Source organism: Oryx dammah, unplaced genomic scaffold (genome assembly GCF_014754425.2).
Source record: "Oryx dammah isolate SB20612 unplaced genomic scaffold, SCBI_Odam_1.1 HiC_scaffold_4, whole genome shotgun sequence".
In the NCBI taxonomy this organism is placed as follows: Eukaryota; Metazoa; Chordata; class Mammalia; order Artiodactyla; family Bovidae; genus Oryx; species Oryx dammah.
In genome coordinates this window covers 73,741,196-73,762,011 of record NW_024070188.1, presented here as the reverse complement: position 1 = coordinate 73,762,011, position 20,816 = coordinate 73,741,196, and the positions used below count along the sequence as shown (strand labels likewise).

The following is a 20,816-nucleotide window of genomic DNA, read 5'->3' as shown; positions in this document are numbered from 1 at the left end:
AGACCTTCAAACACAATGGCGTGTATTGCATTCTTAGACTCCAGCACTCCTAGGAGGTACTTCCCTTGTCTTTCACTTCCACCCTCTCCCATTCTCTGCCACTTTTCATCTTTGTGGTTGGTTCTTCTCTCCTGAGCACTCCCTCTCTTCTTTCCCTGCTCTTTTCTCCCTCAGCTTCACAGGAGTAAACCTCTTAATATAGAGAGAAATTTCCTGAGCTCCTTGAATTATCCTGGAGTTTTCCCAAAGACAGTAGTTTTTGGAGATACCCACCTTTAGGTTTAGAGAGATGAAGAGCTTAAGATCTGAAGGTTGGTGACAGGTGACAAGGTTCAAGGGGCAGTCTGCTCTTTCAGATACATAATCCTACAGAGGGCAAGCAGGCCCCTGAACATATTACATTCACAGAAGTCACAGAATGTTGTTCTCCAGTTGAAGACAGTTAAGACCTAGGGCCACTTTGGGTCATATCTTCTACAGACTCTGTGACTGTGGGATATAGATTTTCAACCAACCTCTCCTGGAATGTAATCTTTTAACAGAGGATTTCACATTTGAACTTCTCCATACAGTAGCCAACAACGAATTCAACATCAGAAAAAAAAAGAAGTCTTAAAAACAAATAGTCTCCTCTAGTTAAAAAAGAATGAGATATTTGAAAATACTAACTATATATTTTCTAGAGGCAGAATTGGCAAAGGGGCTCTGTACAATGGGTGGAAAGGACCTTTAAACATCATAAACTCGACGATCCTATCTCAACCTTTTAATTCAATCTAACAAGAAATAAAGCCTCTTCTTGCAGTCATCATTACCCAATTACGGCAATAATGATTTCCTCTTCTACCGATTCGGTTGGTCGATCAAAATCTCTAAAACTCCCTAGTCTGTCCTGGTTAGAGAATATATTAATCCGGCTGATTCAGCAAATTCTTAAACTCACGGATTTACTCGGGGATAGTGCTATGCAAAATTCTAGTTATTTCAAAGTCTCTAGAAATCCCGAATCCTGAACGTCCACAGCTAGGTTTCAGAGGGCAACTCACTGCTGTTTCCTTCTGAGAAATAAACTCCTTCAGATACGCATCTTTTATTCTATATTCGGCCACAGAAAGAGCTCAAATTAAAAAAGAGACACTGAAATACTTGAGTGGGCTTGGGAGGAGGGAGCCTGACGCCACCAGACTGGGCGAGTCACCTGGGCAGCGCGAGGCGGGGGCGACGCAGCTGGCGGACACGCAGACTAGCGGGCGACCGCAGAGGGAGGAAGGCCGCAGGCGGCGCGCTCGCTCCCCGCCGCCAGGGGGGCAGAAGCCCCCAGTCCTCGGCCCCCGCGCAAGCGACGCCGGGAAATGCCCACATCCGGGAAACCTGCAAGGGAGTGCGGCGGCGGCGACACCGAGTGAAAGGCAAAATGGCGGCGGCGGCGGTGGCCTGGTGCTGAGGGGAGAGCCAGGTCCCCGCGACCTCCGCGACGGGCCGCGCTGGCCCGCGGCCGCCCCCCGGCGCCTCTGTCCGCCCTGCCCCCTCGGGGATTCTTGGGGTCCCCGGGAAGGGCTCCGGCCGCCTCGGCGCCCGCCCTCGGGCCCGTGGCCGCTGTCCAGGAGCCCCGCTGTCCCCCTGCAGGTAGGTCCGAGGCTGGCGTAGCGGGTGGGGCGCACTCTCTCCACCAGAGCCGGAGATGCGGGCCGTGCGGGGCGGTGGCCGTGGGGGCCCACGCCCATCCCCGCTGGCGGGGGTCCAGGGGCTGCTGTGGACGGGCGGGCCGCGGCGGCCGGTGCGGGCCCAATTTGGCTGGTTGCACGGACCTGAGAGGAGCCCTGCCCTGGGGAAGAGAGGCTTGGCCGCGCCCGGGGCTGCAGGAAGAGCCCCGGGCTTTGCGGCCTTGGAGGTTCAGGTTAGGCTGGGAGGGACCTGTGCCGCTGGAGGCCTTGCGCGGACTGTCTTCCCTCGCTCCTCCACCCTTATCCTCATCTCTCTCGGGTCAGCGGTATTTAGGAAGGAGGGAAAAGCGGAAGGTGATTCTGAAGGAAATGTGCAGCAAAAGAGCCATGGTTCTTTCATCCCAGAGGAACCAGATGCTATATACCTTGAACAAATGCTGCGAATTTCTGTTTACAGTCCTCTGTAAATAAGGTACTGTACATAGTTGGAAGGGGTAGGAGAGCTGGAGGGATCATTACGGAGTAGGAGTATGTATGTAAACACAGAAAAGGAAGGAAAGGAAAGTAAGGGGACACTGTTTAGTATAACTTCAAAAAGAATTTGTATCACAAAGAATGACTCTCAGGTGACTTGATTTCACCCCATTCTCTCCAATTGAAAGTTGTTTTCTTCAGTTGAAAGTACTTCTCTAAGGGAGCAAAATTTAATGTCTGTCGACCCGTATGTTCGTATTACTCAAAATATAACGTCGGGTAGAAGTTATTCGTAAATCTGGTAAGAAATAAGTCTAATCTCACAAATAGTATTGTTTCACTCCAGTTTGGGAAATGGATTTGAATCAGAAGCTTGTCAGGCCTTTATGGATTATATATTGGAGATTAAGAATTTTTTTTATCAAATTAACTCCATGTGGAAGAAGAGGTAGGGCTCATCATTGGAATGAATATTCTCTGCTAAGGTGTCTACATTTGTGATTTAATAAGTTGACAGACGGGTAAAATGAGATTGTTGATTCCCTAAGGCAGTGGAGGAATTTGACTGATTTAACAGTAAAAGAAGTAGCATTGTGTTCCCCTGATCAGCTGCTACTGCAAGAAACTAGATCATGGTGCATGCCAGGGAAGGCACTTTTTTTTTTCTGTGCTTGAATATTTATTGAGTATGACTTGGCACTCTTCAAAAGCAAATAATAAATGCTTCTGCTACATATTTTTGTTATGATACATAGATTTCCTTCTGTAGGTTCTTCGGTTTTTTATTGTGGGGTTTTTTTTAAAGTTTTTGTTTGTTTATATTTCTGGTTGTGCACTCAGGCTTTCTCTAGTTGCAGAGAGCGGACTCTCTAGTTGCGGTGTGCAGGCTTCTCATTGTGGTGGCTTCTCTTGTTGGGATTCTAGAGCATGGGCTTCAGAAGTTGTGGCGCTCAGGCTTAGTTGCTCTGCAGCATTTGGAATCTTCCTGGACCAGGGATTGAACCTGTGTCCCCTGCATTGGCAGGCAGATTCTTATCCACTGTACCTCCAGGGAAGTCCCTTTGTTTTTGTTTCTAATGCTTCTCCTTGTTACTCTGCATAAATGTAGAATTGGAATAGTTTCCACTCTGATGATTTAGTTTTCCTTCCAGGTATTATATTTAGATTAATGGGGGATTTTTGTTGACTGCAAAAGTAATGTAGTCATTGGTCAACATTTTTATCAAGTATAAATGGCAACCTTTTTCAGCATGAAGATAAAATATAGTGACTGTTTCCACTTTTGATAAGTTAGTTCTTAGAAAGTGAGTTGGAGAAAACGTCATCAATATGCAGAGATTCTTGAATATTGCTGTATGAGCAGCTAAGGCTTTGCTGCTAAGATGGTACATATTACTGTTGCTGTTCTCGTAACTGATTTAGTCAAAGTATGGAGACATGCTGTCTCTTGCTGTAATGAATGGCATCTATACTTCTTTTAAGCTGGACAAGATATCAGTGATATTTTTTGAGACTTACATTTGTACTTTAAAAAAATATATGATAATTTATTGTAAAAGGAAGAAATCTAGGGCACATCATTGTTAATGCAGTCCTTTTATCCCTGGAAAATGGAACTCATACTAAGCTTTGAATCTCAGGGGGGAAGGATATGGGGGAAGGATATGGAAGGAGCTCATTTTGTTCTTTGTGTACATCAGAAAACTCTCTTAGCAAGCTGGACTTTCAAGTGTTGAATAATAGGATAGTAGGAACAGTTATGATCCATAAGTTGTTTTTAAAAAAAAAAAAAAAACACCTCTAATTTTGTATTGGGGTATAGCCAATCACCAATGTTGTGATAATTTCAGGTGAACAGCGAAGGGACTCAGCCATTCATATACATGTATCCGTTCTCTCCCAAACTCCCCTCCCATCCAGACTGCCACCTAACATTGAGCAGAGCTCCATGTGTTACACAGTAGGTCCTTGCACATTTGACCAAGGTCTGAACTTTCTAAGAAATGGAGGTTTTGTCTGTCCAGTCTAACAAATTGAAGAATTCCTTCAGAGAATGTGAGTCATAATCCCTTAGGAAGACTCAAGATGTAGGTATGATAAAAAGAGCCCTGGACTGGTTCAGGTTATGAGGAGTCCATTTCTAGCATGACTTCCAGCTGGCTATACGATCTTAGGCAGGCGACTTTAGCCCTCTGGATTGATCGTCTCATCTGAAGAATATATATATATATTCCCAACACATCTTATGCTCTTGTGATTTAGTAGGAAAAATAAGTTTTATTTGACTGTGTAAAGTGCGCTCAGATAGGATAGCAACTAACATTTCAATAAAAACTTCATGAAGGAAGCATTTGAATGGTACCTTAAAGGCTGGTTTTCATTTCTTCAAGAAGTATAGCAGAGGTTTTCCCAAGAAGAGTGAACAGGAAGGGTAAGAACATGAAAGTAGAAAAGCACAAGGTACATTAGCTGAGAGCAAGTAATTTGGTTCGATTAGCGTGTCTGTTACATCCAGGAGAATCTGGGTGGGTAAGATGGTGAAAAGAGTAAGAAGATAATAACATTTATTGAATCAGGCCCTTATTCTAAACATTTGACATGTATTAAACTTACTTAATGCTTAAAATAACCCTATTTAAATAGGACTGTTGCCCAATTTGAAGATCACAAAGCTAGTTACTAGTAGAACTGGGATTTGTACCCTGCTCTTTGATCCAGATCTCTGGCTTTAATTACTAAGCTAAAGGAATCATTGAGGGCTCTGTAGTAGTGAGGTAACATGGTCAGGACTATATTAGAAAGACTCTTCTGGCACCAGTGTGGTGTGGGTTAAAGAGGTAAGCTGTTTAGTGTTGAAGAGCTGTTTTAAAAATGTTCTCTACTTCTTGAGTTTTCACATATCATTTTCACATTTGTTAATGCCAGGGTCAACTATACATTGTTGGAGGGCTTGTAAATTAGTACAGCTTTCTGGAAGGCAACCTAAATAATAAGTATCAGAATTTTAAATACTTATTCTCTTTGACCCAGCAGTTCCTTACACTTCTAGGAATTTATCTTAAAGGGAAATGCTCAATAATTGGCACACACAGTTTTTTTTTTTTTTTAATGGATTGTTTCAATGGTTACAATTCTGTAATGATTGAATTATACACTTCATTATTTATGTATTTATTTTTGGCTATACCACCGCATGGCATGTGGAATCTTAGTTCCCTGACCAGGGATCTAACCCATGCCCCCTTGCAGTGGAGGTCCCAACACAAGAATTTTTATTGCCACAATTTTTATTAACTTTTATATGTACAAAGAACATGTGTATGCATGTAAACCATGAAGCATAATAAAATGAATACCCATGAACTCACCACCCATCCTCAGAACTGGAATATTACCAATACAGTTGAAGTTATCAACGTTTAAAACATTATAATAGCAAAAAATTGGAAATAGCCTAAAGGAACATCAGTAGGGGATAGATAAGTTATGATACATCTACATGATGTAATTCAATATAGTTATTTTAAAAGATGACATTGAATTGTCAATTTTCTCCATTCCATGATACCATTAATAAGTCTAAAACAACAACAACAAAAAAAGTCTAAAACAAGCAGTCTGTTTAGTAACAGTTTTTCAGGGCAAAGGAAATAAACATGGTTTTTAACTAACCTTCAATGGCATTCATTTATCCCTTCAATTGTATGCCTTTCAATTTTTTTGAGCCTCAGCCTTATTTACATTCAGAATCTGGAATTCTTCTCATTTACTTTGGGCTTCATATAACATCATGATGGTGTGTTGTTTTTTATGACCCCAGCTAATAATCTTCAACTTCTTTATTGTCTTTATGATTGAGTATATAATATGAGGCATATTGAAGAATACTGGAGTTTTGTCTTCCTTTCCTTTTTGCTTAAACTCTTAGGTGTTTTTTTTTTTTTTCCTGAGTTGAGTGAGTTATTGCTAGAAATTAAACAACAACTGAATGTAACTCAAAAGGTTTGGACAGATATTTCATGTCTGAATGCTTGTCCTTCATAAAAGACTCTTTTCTTTGAAAATTCTGTGATCTCACCGAAATTTGACAGCAGTTTATGCCTTTAATTGCATTGCATATTGGATGACAGTTTCTGAATACATAATGTTACATCATAGTGAAATCTTTTGAAGACATTTTGAACATTAATCAAAGGTCTAGATTCAACCACATGTGGTGCTGCCAGTGAAAATAATGCAATTGAAATGACAAGGAAATTTGACCTTTTACTTACGGTCAAGTGAGAAATCTGTATGCAGGTCAGGAAGCAACAGTTAGAACTGGACGTGGAACAACAGACTGGTTCCAAATAGGAAAAGGAGTCCGTCAAGGCTGTATATTGTCGCCCTGCTTATTTAACTTCTATGCAGAGTACATCATGAGAAACGCTGGATTGGAAGAAACACAAGCTGGAAGCAAGATTGCCGGGAGAAATATCAATAACCTCAGATATGCAGATGACACGACCCTTATGGCAGAAAGTGAAGAGGAACTAAAAAGCCTTTTGATGAAAGTAAAAGAGGGGAGTGAAAAAGTTGGCTTAAAGCTCAACATTCAGAAAACGAAGATCATGGCATCCGGTCCCATCACTTCATGGGAAATAGATGGAGAAACAGTGGAAACAGTGTCAGACTTTATTTTTTTGTGTGCTCCAAAATCACTGCAGATGGTGACTGCAGACATGAAATTAAAAGACGCTTACTCCTTGGAAGAAAAGTTATGACCAACCTAGATAGCATATTGAAAAGCAGAGACATTACTTTGCCAACTAAGGTCCGTCTAGTCAAGGCTATGGTTTTTCCTGTGGTCATGTATGGATGTGAGAGTTGGACTGTGAAGAAGGCTGAGCACCGAAGAATTGATGCTTTTGAAGTGTGGTGTTGGAGAAGACTCTTGAACTGCAAGGAGATCCAACCAGTCCATTCTGAAGGAGATCAGCCCTGGGATTTCTTTGGAAGGAATGAAGCTAAAGCTGAAACTCCAGTACTTTGGCCACCTCATGCAAAGAGTTGACTCATTGGAAAAGACTTTGATGCTGGGAAGGATTGGGGGCAGGAGGAGGAGGGGACGATAGAGGATGAGATGGCTGGATGGCATCACCAACTCGATGGACGTGAGTCTGAGTGAATTCCGGGAGTTGGTGCTGGACAGGGAGGCCTGGCGTGGTGCAATTCATGGGGTCGCAAAGAGCCGGACACGACTGAGCGACTGAACTGAACTGAACTGATGGTCAAGTTACCTGTGTCCTCTGCTGTTCCAGATCTTCTCTGGTTTGGAGCTGGCAAATTCCTTTTAATATTGATTTTAAGATATGCTCAATTTCAAAAATGTTAAAATGTGGAAAAGCATGTATCTTGGAATCAAGAAAACACTATACTTTCTGTCCTAGAAAGACATTCATAGTACTATGTTATTCTCTTGCTAGCATATTAGGTCCTAAGCAGCAGTAGTTAGATTCACACACAGGTCCTGTGTTCCGTATGTCCAGTAATCCATCAGGTCCAAATATAGCTTCTCTTGGTCCAGAGATCTGTGAAGTTATCCTCACTCTCGCTGTCTGTCATCCTCTCTTGTTACCTCTCATTCACCGTGTACACAATGGTAGAACAAGGACAGGAGGGCCATAATAAGCAGTACTATTAGAAAAGAAGAATGGGGGACTTCCCTGGTGGTCTAGTGGTTAAGAATCTGCCTTGCAGTGCAAGGGATACCAGTTTGATCCCCAGTCTGGGAAGATCCCACATGCCAGGGAGCAACTGAGCCCGAGCTCTAGAGCCCGTGTGCCACAACTACTAAAGCTGTGTGCCTGGAGCCCTTGCACCACAACAAAAGAAGCCACTGCAGTGAGAAGCCCTTGCACCACGACTAGAGTGTAGCCCCTGCTTGCCGCAACTAGAGAAAGCACAAATACAGCAGTGAAGATCCACCATAGCTCTAAATAAATAAGTAAATCTTTTTAAAAAGGAAAAGAAGAATGGGAAATAGCAGTTTCTGATAAAATAATTTTAAAGCCTCCACAGGCAGATCTTGTGAAAGCAACCAGCCCTGGAGGAAGAGGAGATTCCTTGGAGGAACTGCCTCATCCTTTGTTCTCTGTTACTGTTGGCCATTGTTCTCCAAGAAACAGGAAGTTCTTTTTCCTTTTCCATCCTTGGTTACCTATGAAGTGTGAGCTTTGGGGAAATATTCCTCTTTGGAAGGTGCAAATCTTTTTGACTAAGTCACTGCTCAAAGAAGTTAAGAGCCCAGAGGTTTTTGTTTTGTTGCCCAAGAGCTGAAAGTTTTTTTAGTTTGAGCTTGAATGGTTAACAAAACGGTTTCCTCAAAGTTAGAAAGCCTCTGATGTGTTTAGTTCCAGTCAGTTCCATGTGTCAGTAACCATACAAAAGTTCAGTTAGGAACCTCATCCAAAGATTTTAGAACTCTCATTTCTCTTCTGAATTGGTTATTTGAGGGAAGGCCATACCCTTAATGTTGTTTTTTTGTTCGTTTGTTTTAAGCCACTGGGGTACTTTAGTCAGCTAAGAGGTTTCACTGAGCATCTGCATTCAGAATCTCTCAATTCTATCCCTTCGTGTTTCAGTCTAAAAGCAAGCTGCTTTTCCAGTTCTACAAGACTTTAAATTTCTGGACTCGACTCTATCCCTTTCTATTTTTGTTTACAAGTAAGCTGCTTCTTTCATGACCTTATCCTTTATTTATAATGCTTTGCCAGATAGCCAATAGCAGCCTACATACATTTCTAAGATTCTCTTTTCCAAACTCATTTCATGGAACTACAAGTTTAGTAGGGCTCCTTGTTACCTTGGAAGTTATAACAGGCAAATCACTTTATCAAATATTTTACTACTGTGAAACATGGTTCTCCATTTGTCCAGCCTCCAGTATCATTCCCTTGAAGCCCTCAGCCTGGCCACTTAGCCAATACCATGTTATGTTTATGTTATAGCAGTACCTCACGTCTAGGTATCAACTTCTGTATTAGGATAATGAGAGACTATGTATACAGATACGCAGTGGCCAGATCACATATGAAAATAGAACTGTGACGCCCAGTCTTAGTGTCAGTAGTCCCAAAGAGTCAAGTCTTGATCAGTAGTTGTCACCCTGCCTCAGGACCAAGCAGAGAAAACCAAATATGCTTCCCAAAGCAATCAGGATGCTGTACTTCTAGTTAGCCGGCCTCCAACTTTGTTATGGTAGAGCATACTTGAAGTCTTCCCTCTTTTTTCGGTATAAAATTTTTCCACTCCCATGAGTGCCTTTGAGTCTCTGCTAAACACAAATGATGGTGGCTAACTCCCTTCCTGTAGTAAGCTCTGAGTAAATAGACTGCTTGTTTTGGATCGTCTTTATTGCCACATAATACTAAACTGTTTTGTGGTAACAAATCCCAAAATATCAATGGCTTCACATATCAGAGATTCCTATCTTGCTCACACAGAGCCCCATGGGGGTCAGTAGTAAGCCATTCAGTGGCTTAGGGACCTACAGTGCCTCCATAAATAGGAGGCTACCATCTCAAAATGTCACCTAGATTGTCACTGAAGCAGGAAAATGACAGGTGGAGAACCACACCAGCTTTCAACTGCCTCAGCCCAGAATTGACTCACAGACATCTACTTGCAGGGCTCTGGCAACTAATCTGGGAAATACAGGGCAGTATGTCAATATCGTCTCTGCCACAGAGATTAATAAACAATGATTGAAAATAAATATATGCCGTATTTCCTCCATTTCACCATTTCTGAAGTCAAGTGATGCAGATAATCTTGTAGTTGAAATGAACATTTAAATACAGAAACTTTGTAAAACAACTATATTCCAGTTTTTTTTTAAGTTAAAAAAAAAACTATGTTTCTATTATTCTCCTTGAAAAGCTAATGTTGAAAAGATAGTTACATGTTATTGATAGTTTCTTTAAAGAAATCCTGTGTGTTTTAGTGTACTTTGTATTTGAATCAGAATAATTTGTAGCAGAACCATTCCAAGATCCAGAGTCATTTCCTTTTCTTTGTTTTTTAACTTTCTGTTTTGGAAAATTCAAGTGTACACAAAAGTAGAGGAAATAGTACAGTGAACTCTCAGGTACCCGTCACCCAGCTACAACAGTAATCAGTTTATCACTACTTTTGTCTCATCCAAATCATAAAATCAGATTATTTTGAAGTTCCAGGCATCATATTTATTCACAAGTATAATATTTCAATCTGTATATGAAAAAGTATAAACTAATTATTTGTTTATGTAAACCTAAAACACATTATTACACATATCCCAGAACTCAGTCATTTCTATGACTATTGTGCACTCACTTGGATGTTAGGAATGTTAGTAACTACATTTGAGTAATTGTCAAAGTATAGAGTTAAATATCAGTTCAGTTCAGCCGCTCAGCTGTGTCCAACTCCTTGCGACCCCATGGGCTGCTGCACGCCAGGCCTCCCTGTCCATCACCAACTCCCGAAGCTTGCTCGAACTCATGTCCATCGAGTCGGTGATGCCATCCAACCATCCCATTCTCTGTCGTTCATATCTCCTCTTGCCCTCAATCTTTCCCAGCATCAGGGTCTTTTCCAAGGAGTCAGTTCTTCACATCAGGTGGCCAAAGCTTTGGAGTTTCAGCCTCAGCATCAGTCCTTCATTGAACATCCAGGACTGATTTCCCTTAGATTGATTGATTTGATCTCCCTGCAGTCCAAGGGACTCCCGAGTCCTCTCCAACACCACAGTTCAAAAGCATCAATTCTTCGGCCCTCTGCCCTCTTCTTAGTCCAACTCTCACATACAAACATGACCACTGGAAAAACCATAGCCTTGACTAGACAGACCTTTAAATATAGTCCTTTGTAAATATAGGACTAAAATTAATCTCTCTAGTTCAGCATTTTCTAAAGTATAGTACACAGAGCATGAATTTCATAAAATGCTGTGGAGGAAAGAGTTCCTTGGTCATTTAAGTTTGGTCAACATGACATTCTTTTCTTGTAAATTCACATGATAATGTAAAAGAATAATTTATTTTGCATGTTGTGATCCCATTTTGATTAAGAGTAAAAATATAATATGCAGTATTAATAGTAGTGACTTTAAAAAGTAGTGATTATGTTGCTTTCTTTCATCTTATATATTGGATTGGCCCAAAAGTTTGTTTGGGTTTGGGCCAACCCAATCACATTACTATAAAACTGAAAGCTTAAAACAGCATAAATGTATGCTTTTACAGTTCTAGAGGCAAGAATTCCAAAATCAGTGTCACTGGCCCAAAATTAAATCATCAGTGAGGCCACTGTTCCTTAGAGGTTCTAGGAGAAAAGCAGTTCCTTGTCATTTCCATCTTCGTTTGGCTGCCAGCATTCCTTGGCTTCTGGCTGCACCCTCTAGTCCCTGCCTCCATGGTCATATTGCCTCCATCTCTTCTGTGTATCAAATCTCCCCCTGCCTCTCATGCATGTACTTGCTCAACTGGATAATCTGTGATAATCTCCCCATTTGAAGATCCTTTAATGATATCTGCAAAGTCCCTTTTTCCAAATAAGGTAACATTTGCAGATTCCAAGGATCAGGAAGTGGTTAGCTTTGGGGATATTATTATTCACCCTACTACAGTGATTCTCTGTTGAGGGAGGGAATTATGAGGGACTTCTACCTTACATAATTACATGATATTTGAATTTTTTCAATAGGGTGCATTTTTTAAAATAATTGAAATAAAATTATATTTTCTTAAGAGTAAAAAGGAATAAATCACTTGCATTTATTAGTTTAACAGATACTTCTGCACTGCCTGTATTTACCAGTTTCTGTGTTAGGGGAATGGAAGGCAAATGTATCTTGACATAGAGAAGCAAACCTATTCTTATTTTGTTTTTTCCCTCTTTATTAAGGAGAACCATCTTTGGAATGGTAAATAATAATAGTAAAATGATGGCTAACTTGGAGTTGAAACCCAAACTAAAGGAATGCCTAGATGGCTATAAATGAAGTACAACCTAGATACTGAGAGAATTTAATAACAGCCCCGAAGCACAAGAGTAGTGATGCTGGCAATTCAGATATGCCAAAGAAAAGCCATCAAGTGCTTGTTTAAAGTGAAAGTTCTCAGTTTAATAAGGAAGAAAATATGTGCTGAAACTTTAAGATCTGCCATAAGAACAAATCTTCTATACACAAAATTGTGGTTGTGCAAAAGAAAAACAGAAATGTGTACTAGTTATGCTCTTACACCTCAAACTATGAAAGCTATCGCCCCAGTATATGATATGTGCTTAGTTAAGACATAACATTTATACAGTAAGGTATTTTGAGAGAGAAACTACATTCATGTTGTTACATGTATGCTGTTATAAATCTTTTGGGGGGGGGAGGGGGAAGTGCCCCATGGCTTGTGGGATGTTAGTTCCCTGACCTGGTATTGAACTTGAGGCATCTGGGGAATGAGAGTACAGAATCCTAACCACTGGACTGCCAAGGAATTCCCATAGCTGTTCTACTTTATTATTAGTTGTTAGTTTTTTTACTGTACTTAAATTAAACTTTATCATAGTTATGTATGTATAGGAAAAAACAGTACAGTTGACTCTTGAACAACTCAAGGGCTGGGATGCCGTTCCTCTGTGCCATTGAAAATTTGAGTATAACTTTACAGTCAGCCCTCCATTCAGCATCCTTGGATTCAACCAACCACCAGATTGTGTTGTACTGTAGTACCTATTTGTTGAAAAAAATCCACATATGAGTGGACCCATGGGGTTCAAGCCCATGTTGTTCAGAGGTCTACTGTATATATAGGGTTGGGTACTATCTGAAGTTTCAGGCATCTACTTGTGGTCTTAAAAGGTATACCCCCTGGATAAGGGGATACCTGCTGTGCATGGCACTGCTTTATCAGTCAGTCACTTTATAGCTTTGTTTATTTTTTCTTTTATTTAGATTGTAAAGAATTGTAGCATTCCTGGGGACTTCTGCAAAAGATTTTTTTTAAGTTTTGCTCAAGGGAAAGCTCTGAATCTCAATCAAGTAGCTGTTAAAGAAGTCTTTTGTGTGGGTTATACATATAGATGTTTTCATGAAGAGAAGTGAAAAGCCAGAAGGATATAGACAAATGAGGCCTAAGACCTTTCCTGCCAGTAACTACACTGGCAGCAGTCGGCAGATGCTGCAAGAAATTCGGGAATCCCTTAGGAACTTATCCAAACCATCGGATGCTGCTAAGGCTGAGCAAAACATGGGTAAAATGTCAGCTGAAGATCCGCGTCAAGTCAGAAATCCACCCAAGTTTGGGATGCATCATAAAGCCTTGCTGGAAATTCGAAACTCTCTACAACCATTTGCAAATGAAACAAGTCGGAGTCCTTCAGAAGTTAATCCACAAATGCTTCAAGACTTGCAAGCTGCTGGATTTGATGAGGTAAACACTGTTAAAAGAATTTTTCTTAACTTATACTGTGTAGCACTTTAGGTGATCTGCCTAAGTGTTTCCTTTGAGGATTTATTTATGTACACAAATACGTAGGGCTTCCCTGGTAGCTCAGTCCCTAGAGAATCTGCCTGCAGTGCAGGAGACGGGTTTGATTCCTGGGTTGGGAAGATCTCCTGGAGAAGGAAATAGCAACCCACTCCAGTATTTTTGCCTGGAGAATCCCATGGACAGAGGAACCTGGCAGGCTACAGTCCATGGGGGTCGCAAGAGTCGGACATGACTTAGCGACTGAACCACCAACTACCGTCAGTTCAGTCACTCAGTCGTGTCCGACTCTTTGTGACCCCATAGACTGTAGCACACCAGGCTTCCCTGTCCATCACCAACATGCTCAAACTCATGTCCACCAAGTCAGTGATGCCATCCAACCATCTCATCATTTGTTGTCCCCTTCTCCTGCCTTCAGTCTTTCCCAGCATTAGAGTCTTTTCCAGTGAGTCATACAAATATGTACATTCTACAAGCAAAGAATGTTGTTTACAATTTCATTAGTTATTGAAGCAAAATGATTAATATTTCTTTAGTTTTTTTCTGTGGTTCTGAGATTTAAAAGGTTATGAAGTCAGAGCCAAAGTGCAGGTGAGGAAAGCCACAGGTGGGGTCAGGGTAAGGACATCTGCTTGTGTGTCATAGTTGCTATGGTGAGCTGAGTGGCTGTTGAAATGATAGCCCTAAGGATATGAAGTTTAAGCTTATGTTACAGAGAAGGAAGTACAATCAGAGATATCATTAAGCAGTTATGCTCACATAACTCTCAGATACAAGTCTTAAACTCACAAAAACTAAAAATTTACTTGTTGATCAATCTCCAGGAATTTCAGTTTTTTGATGAAATTTCAGTTCATGTTAATTATACTAACTTTAATATTTTTACCTTTAGAACTCATTTTTAAAGTTTTCATAGCCTTTATTATTTGATCATATTTTGTTTAAGTAACTAATAAAATTTCTTTTCTGTGATTATATTCTTCAGGTGAATATTTTATATGGCAGAAATCATTCTAGGTAAAAATTCGCCATGGAAATTATAACTAAGTATGAATAATCAGGCATTGATTACATTTTCTTTAAAAATTATAGTAACTTTTTTCCTGATTTTAAAAGTATCTATTCCATGTTAAAAATTAAACCATATAAGGACAAAAACTAAAAATTATCTTTAGCTTCACCACACAAAAATAATTACCCTTAAAATTTCTTCACTTTGTTAATATTCTAGTGACCACATTTTCAGCTATCTCTATGTTTAATTTTAAAAATGAGAATCTAAGTAGGCATTATAGTAATGAATTTGAAAAGGGAAATTTGCAACAAAACTAGGAAGAAAAAAGATTCTTTCTGGCCCATTCTCTTCATTTGATTAATCTTATTTCCTATTAATTTTATATTTAAATGTTCTAAAAATGTTGGATTTGCACCAGAAAATATATGTAGAGGAGAAGACCTGGTTAATAGTTGGGGGATTGAAGAAATGGCTTGAATGGAGATTGTTTAGAGTACTTTCTTCCTAATCCTTTAGTCACACGACAGAGAATAAAGAGAAGGCTGAATCATGATCTTTTACTTTCCTCTTACATAGTACTAGGAAGAGGAAGTTTAGGAAAGCACATGGCTATACTATAAAGGCCCTTAAGTGATACTGTGTATGTCAGATTAAGTCACATCATTAAAATACGTATTTATGGAACTCTTACTCTGTGTGAACCCATCAGTCAGGATAGGGAATCATAACAAAAATGTTCCATTCCCTTACTGTGAAAGTTGCTCAGCTGTGTCCAACACTTTGTGACCCCATGGACTGTATAGTCCATGGAATTCTCCAGGCCAGAATACTGGAGTGGTTAGCCTTTCCCTTCTCCGGGGAATCTTCCCAACCCAGGGGTCGAACTCAGGTCTCACTCATTGTAGGCGGATTCTTTACCAGCTGAGCCACAAGGGAAGCCACCATAGTTTTAAGGAACTTTAAATTTTTTTCTAACATAAACAATTTTAAGAATTGTAAGGCATTGGTCAGTGCCCTGTTCTTTATCTGTTGGCAATAATAACAAGAGTTGCTTTGCATTGCAAAGATGTTAGCTTTACTGCAGTCACACATTTCAAAATTGTTTACCTTATGACATTAGTAGCCCCTTAAGCAAGGTTGCTTTACTAAAAACATTTAGACATTTATCAATCCTCATTTATTCAAATAAGGAAGGAATGGTATTATTTATACTTGCAGTGATATAAAGAGTATGGCAATTTACTTCTGCCTCCTGAATTATTCTTTCTGATAGCTTCCCATTGTATTGCAGAATTTGTTCAAGATTCTAACTTGGTACTTCAAAATTCTGATTCAGTTTTCACTTACTCTGTTTTTTTTTTTTTTGCCTTAAATATTTCAAGATTAATTTCCTCATAGGAATAAATATGAAATAGGATCACTGTATTCTTGGGTCACATATAGCTACAATCACTGGAATATATTTTTGCTTCTAAGCAACCAAAGCACAGCAATATGGACATAATATTTTCTATCATACAGGACTTCTATTCCAAAGTTACTGATTTGAGGGTGCTCTTTCACACAGGCACTAACACCCCCACTTAAGGAACACTTGGGTGATATTGTTACAGATGTAACAAATATTTTAACATAGCAATAAAATTCAAAAATAAAAGCATAATAATTAATCATCAAAATCACAAGCTGAAATTCTAATGCACTTAAGGATATGGTTTTCACAGTGTTGAACAAGAATGGTGGATATCAGTTTTCTTACCAACTGAGATGGCACTGCCATGTGATAATAGCATAAATACAGTGTGCAGTTCACTTGGTTTAACAGTTTTAAAGTTAAGCACTCCCTGATGAATTTTAATTTGGGTGATTTGTATTATTTTAAATTTGCACATAAAGTGAGACTTACTAATCCTTTGTGTCTCACTACAAATTTGCAAAGTCTGATCACATAAAATGTGACCACAGTGTACCTTTTTATCTGTTGTCTAAGAAACAGGACACAAGAAGGACCAATACCTAAATCAGTGATAGCAGCGTTCCTCCAGAAATCCTTGTGTTTTTGTCTCATTGGTCAGAATTGTCATGTGGCCACTGTAGGTATAAGGAAAACTTCAATCAAACTCCTAGTAACTTTTTAAAGAAAGAATAGATCTTGAGTAACCAGCAAGTCTCTGCCACAGCCTTTTTTTACTAGGCCTCACAGTCACCTCCAGTCATTTTGTGTAAGACTATTGTCTAACAGTATCTGTTCAACCCATTAGTCTTCCTAAGCCGTTTTTCATTTAAAAGTAGTTTTTGAAATAGTAAATCCTATAGGACAAGTAAGTAGCTGCCTCCCTCTTGAAAAATGTGTATCAGTATACTTTCTGCATGTTAGTGTATAATCTATGTTTACATAACATAAAGAATAAGGAACAGAGCAGGACAAGCCATATCTGAGCTCCAGGCACTGTGCTGCTGTGCTTTCACATATTTTCTTGTGTAATCCTCATGTCAATTCTGAGTGAATTACAGATGAAGAAATTGAGCTCTGAGATGTTAAATTAAGGTGACAAAGTTCACTCAGTTCTAAAGTGAGGCTGGAGTGTATTTTTGCTTCTAAGCATGAGAAAATAATACAGGGCTGCTGGAACTCAGACTCTTTGGTTCCAGTTGATCTCAAACTCCTTTTTTTTTTTTCCTGTCATACCACATAGTCTCCTAAAGTCTTTGTAACATAATCATATAAAGTCTGAGTGTTTTCCCTCTACCATTTGTCTTATATTTGTGTCCTTAAACTCTTAAGAAGGTAGGAACCAGAACAACATAGGTCTTTTACTAATAAACACGCAGAGAAGTTTAATAAACTACTTCCCATGATGCAAAAGAGTGGTTTCCAGTATGTTGATTGATACTGTTTTTAGCAATCTGATAGTCTCTGTTTATGTAAGAATGAAATTAAGAATGAGAAAATTCAGAAGCATGTTATGACTGTATCTGGGAAAAAACCCTAGAAGAAAACAGGAATACTTTATGTAAAGGTGCAGATATTAAAGAAACATTTGAAGGATTTGAGGGTTTGTTTTGTTTTCTCTAGTAATTTGAGATTGTATGGATTTTTATACTTTTACTGTGCTATACCTTGTAGCTTATTTATTTTATCTATAGTAGTTTGTACCTCTTAATACCCTACCCTTATCTTGTCTCTCCCCCTCATAGTAGTTTTACAAACAGGACATTAGTACTATGGCTTGAGGCCTTGTTCCTCAAAATTATGAACTTCTCTGGTGGAAGTTATAGTGTTCTTTCCTCTTATTAATTATATGATTTAAATTTTATTAAACTTCATGTCAGGATATGGTTATACAAGCTCTTCAGAAAACTAATAACAGAAGTATAGAAGCCGCAATTGAATTCATCAGTAAAATGAGTTATCAAGATCCTCGACGGGAACAGATGGCCGCAGCAGCTGCCAGACCTGTTAATGCCAACTTGAAGCCAGGTGATTAATCAATGTTTTTTTTTTTCTAATCTCTTATTTTATAATATTTAAAAATATTTAAGTATATAAAATGTTTTATCTTAGGAACTGTTAAAAGCATCACAGTGAGAGTCTCAAGCCAGAATAATAACATTATAGTTGTTAAACCAAAATGAATTTGCAGATGGGGACCTAAAGTTCCATAGTTAATTCTGATAAGCAGCAGTCTAGGTTGAGAACTCCTTGATTGGTTATAATGCAACTGAAATATTTTTCTTTTTAACCATAAATATCATTCAAACTATTCATTTTGCATGTATATAATCTTTTCTTATTGTGAAACATGTTCGTAATAGATTTAGAAAGTAAACGAAATAAAGCACCACTATAAATACCCACCAGACTTTGGTATGTTTTATTTCTTAGTCTTTTTTTCCTGTGAAAAATGAGTGGATTTATATGTGTGTATTTTGTTTATTGTTTAAGTGAAAGCAGCTGCTGCTGCTGCTAAGTCACTTCAGTTGTGTCTCACTCTGTGCGACCCCATAGATGGCAGCCCACCAGGCTCCCCCATCCCTGGGATTCTCCAGGCAAGAACACTGGAGTGGGTTGCCATTTCCTTCTCCAATGCATGAAAGTGAAAAGTGAAAGGGAAGTCGCTCAGTCATGTCCAACTCTTAGCGACCCCATGGACTGCAGCCTACCAGGCTCCTCCATCCATGGGATTTTCCAGGCAAGAGTACTGGAGTGGGGTGCCATCGCCTTCTCTGAGTGAAAGCAGAGGGCATATTAAAACCTGCTTTATTCACTTACTTCACCATGTATAACTTTCATTGTTATTAAGTGTCCTACAAAACACTTGGCTACAGTGAGATAGATTTGTCACATATGTTATTTAGCCAGCCTCTCATTTTTTGACATTTGCCTGGCTCCCTTTTTTTGGCCATTACAGACATACTGAAGTAAATGCCCTTTTACCTAAATCTTTGTACGTTTCTGATGATTAGGTAAAAGTAAATTTTCAAGGATTTACAGAAAGTTTTTCTTATGGGCATACTTCATATTGTTGTGCTTCACTTCATTGCACTTTGCAGATACTGCATATTTTTACAAATTGAAGGTTTGTGGCAACTCTGCACCAGGCAAGTCTGTTGGTGCCATTTTGCAAGCAGCGTTTGCTCAGTTCATGTCTCTGTGTCATATTTTGGTAATCCTCGAAATATTTCAAACCTTCCACCAATAAAGAGTATGACTCACTGAAGACTCAGATGATGGTTAGCCTTTTTTTTTTAGCAGTAAAATATTTTTAATAAGATATGTACATTGTTTTTTAGATGTAATGCTATTACCCATTTACTATGATGTGTGTGTATATATATATTCATATATTCACATGTGTGTGTGTATAAGGTAAACATAACCTTTCTATGCACAGAGAAACCAAAAAGTCTGTATGACTCACTTTATCGCATTATTCACCTTACTGACCTGTCCTAAAACTGAACCCACAACTGTCTCCATCCAAGATATGCCTGTATTGCTGTCCAGAAAGGTGTTACCAACTTAGACTGTCCCAATCAGTTTAATATGAGAATGCCTGTATTTGTAAATCCTAGGTATTATCCTTTTCATATGTTTAATGGTTATGAAAGTACTATCAGTTTACATCCACATTTCTTTGATCACTGGTGAGCTTGAACATTTGTTTATTGATTGTTTTTAAATTGACATTTTAATTCTTTCTTAATCTTGTGTTTATCTTTTTAAATTGATTTGTAAGAGGCCTAATATTTTCATTCTTTCATTCAGCAAATTTTTATTGTCAATTCCTGTTTCAGGCCCTTTGCTTGGCATTGGGTATAAAGTTCTTGCCCTTTTTTGGAGTTGAGATTCTAGTAAGGGAGATCAAATACAGAAATACATGTAGAATTACAAGTATGAATGAAGAGAGGAGAGTTACGTGATTCTGTGGACTTATACGATAGAGGGGTTTTTGACCTGATCAAAGACATCAGAGAAAACCTTCCTGTTAAACTGATAATAGAGCTGATATCTGAAGAAAGAAAGGGTTAGTGGGGATGGGTTTAGTGAGGAAGTTTGTTCCTATGCATGGCTTGTTTGGCAACACGGGAGACCTGGCTTCAATCCCTGGGTTGGGAAGGTCTCCTGGAGAAGAGAAAGGCTACCCACTCCAGTATTCTGGCCTAGAGAATTCCATGGACTGTATAGTCTATGGGGTCACAAAGAGTCGGACACAACTGAGCAACTTTTGCTTTGACTTTTCTTTCAGTAAGGTATGTACATTCGAAGAAATGAATGTGACTCAAACACTGAAAACAAGAGTATAAGATATGAGTGGAGAAGTGCATAGGGGCCTGACTATGCAGGACTGTCTACTGATTTTATCCTAAGAGCAGTAGGAGGTAACAGAAACATTTCAAGCAGGGTAATGACATGATTCACTTTGTGTTTCAGAAAGATAGCTGCAATGGATGAGAATGAATTAGAGCAAAGGAGGGTGTAGACTTGATAAGAAATACAGTACACAGGAAATGAAGGTCATCTGGACTAGGGAGATGGTGGTGGAGAAAAATTGAATGAATTAAGAAAGAGATAGGAATAAAATTGATAACATAGATACAGATTGCATGTGGTAGGTGATAACAGAGTGGGGTGACTCTTAGGCTTTTGTG

General features: G+C 39.2%; 1 protein-coding gene across 2 annotated transcripts in view; it reads left to right on the top strand.

Moving 5' to 3' along the window:
* The first annotated feature begins 1,193 nt into the window (after positions 1-1,193).
* LATS1 (large tumor suppressor kinase 1) overlaps positions 1,194-20,816 on the top strand; it is a 36,606-nt gene continuing 16,983 nt past the window's right edge. For both annotated transcript variants that reach the window (XR_005720814.1, XM_040238663.1), the window contains exons 1-3: positions 1,194-1,626; positions 13,111-13,588; positions 17,997-18,144. Coding sequence is in view for 1 of the 2 variants with exons in the window: in XM_040238663.1 (XP_040094597.1) it covers positions 13,247-13,588; positions 17,997-18,144 (490 nt within the window). In the remaining variant the exon portion in view is untranslated. The remainder of the gene's footprint in view (positions 1,627-13,110; positions 13,589-17,996; positions 18,145-20,816) is intronic.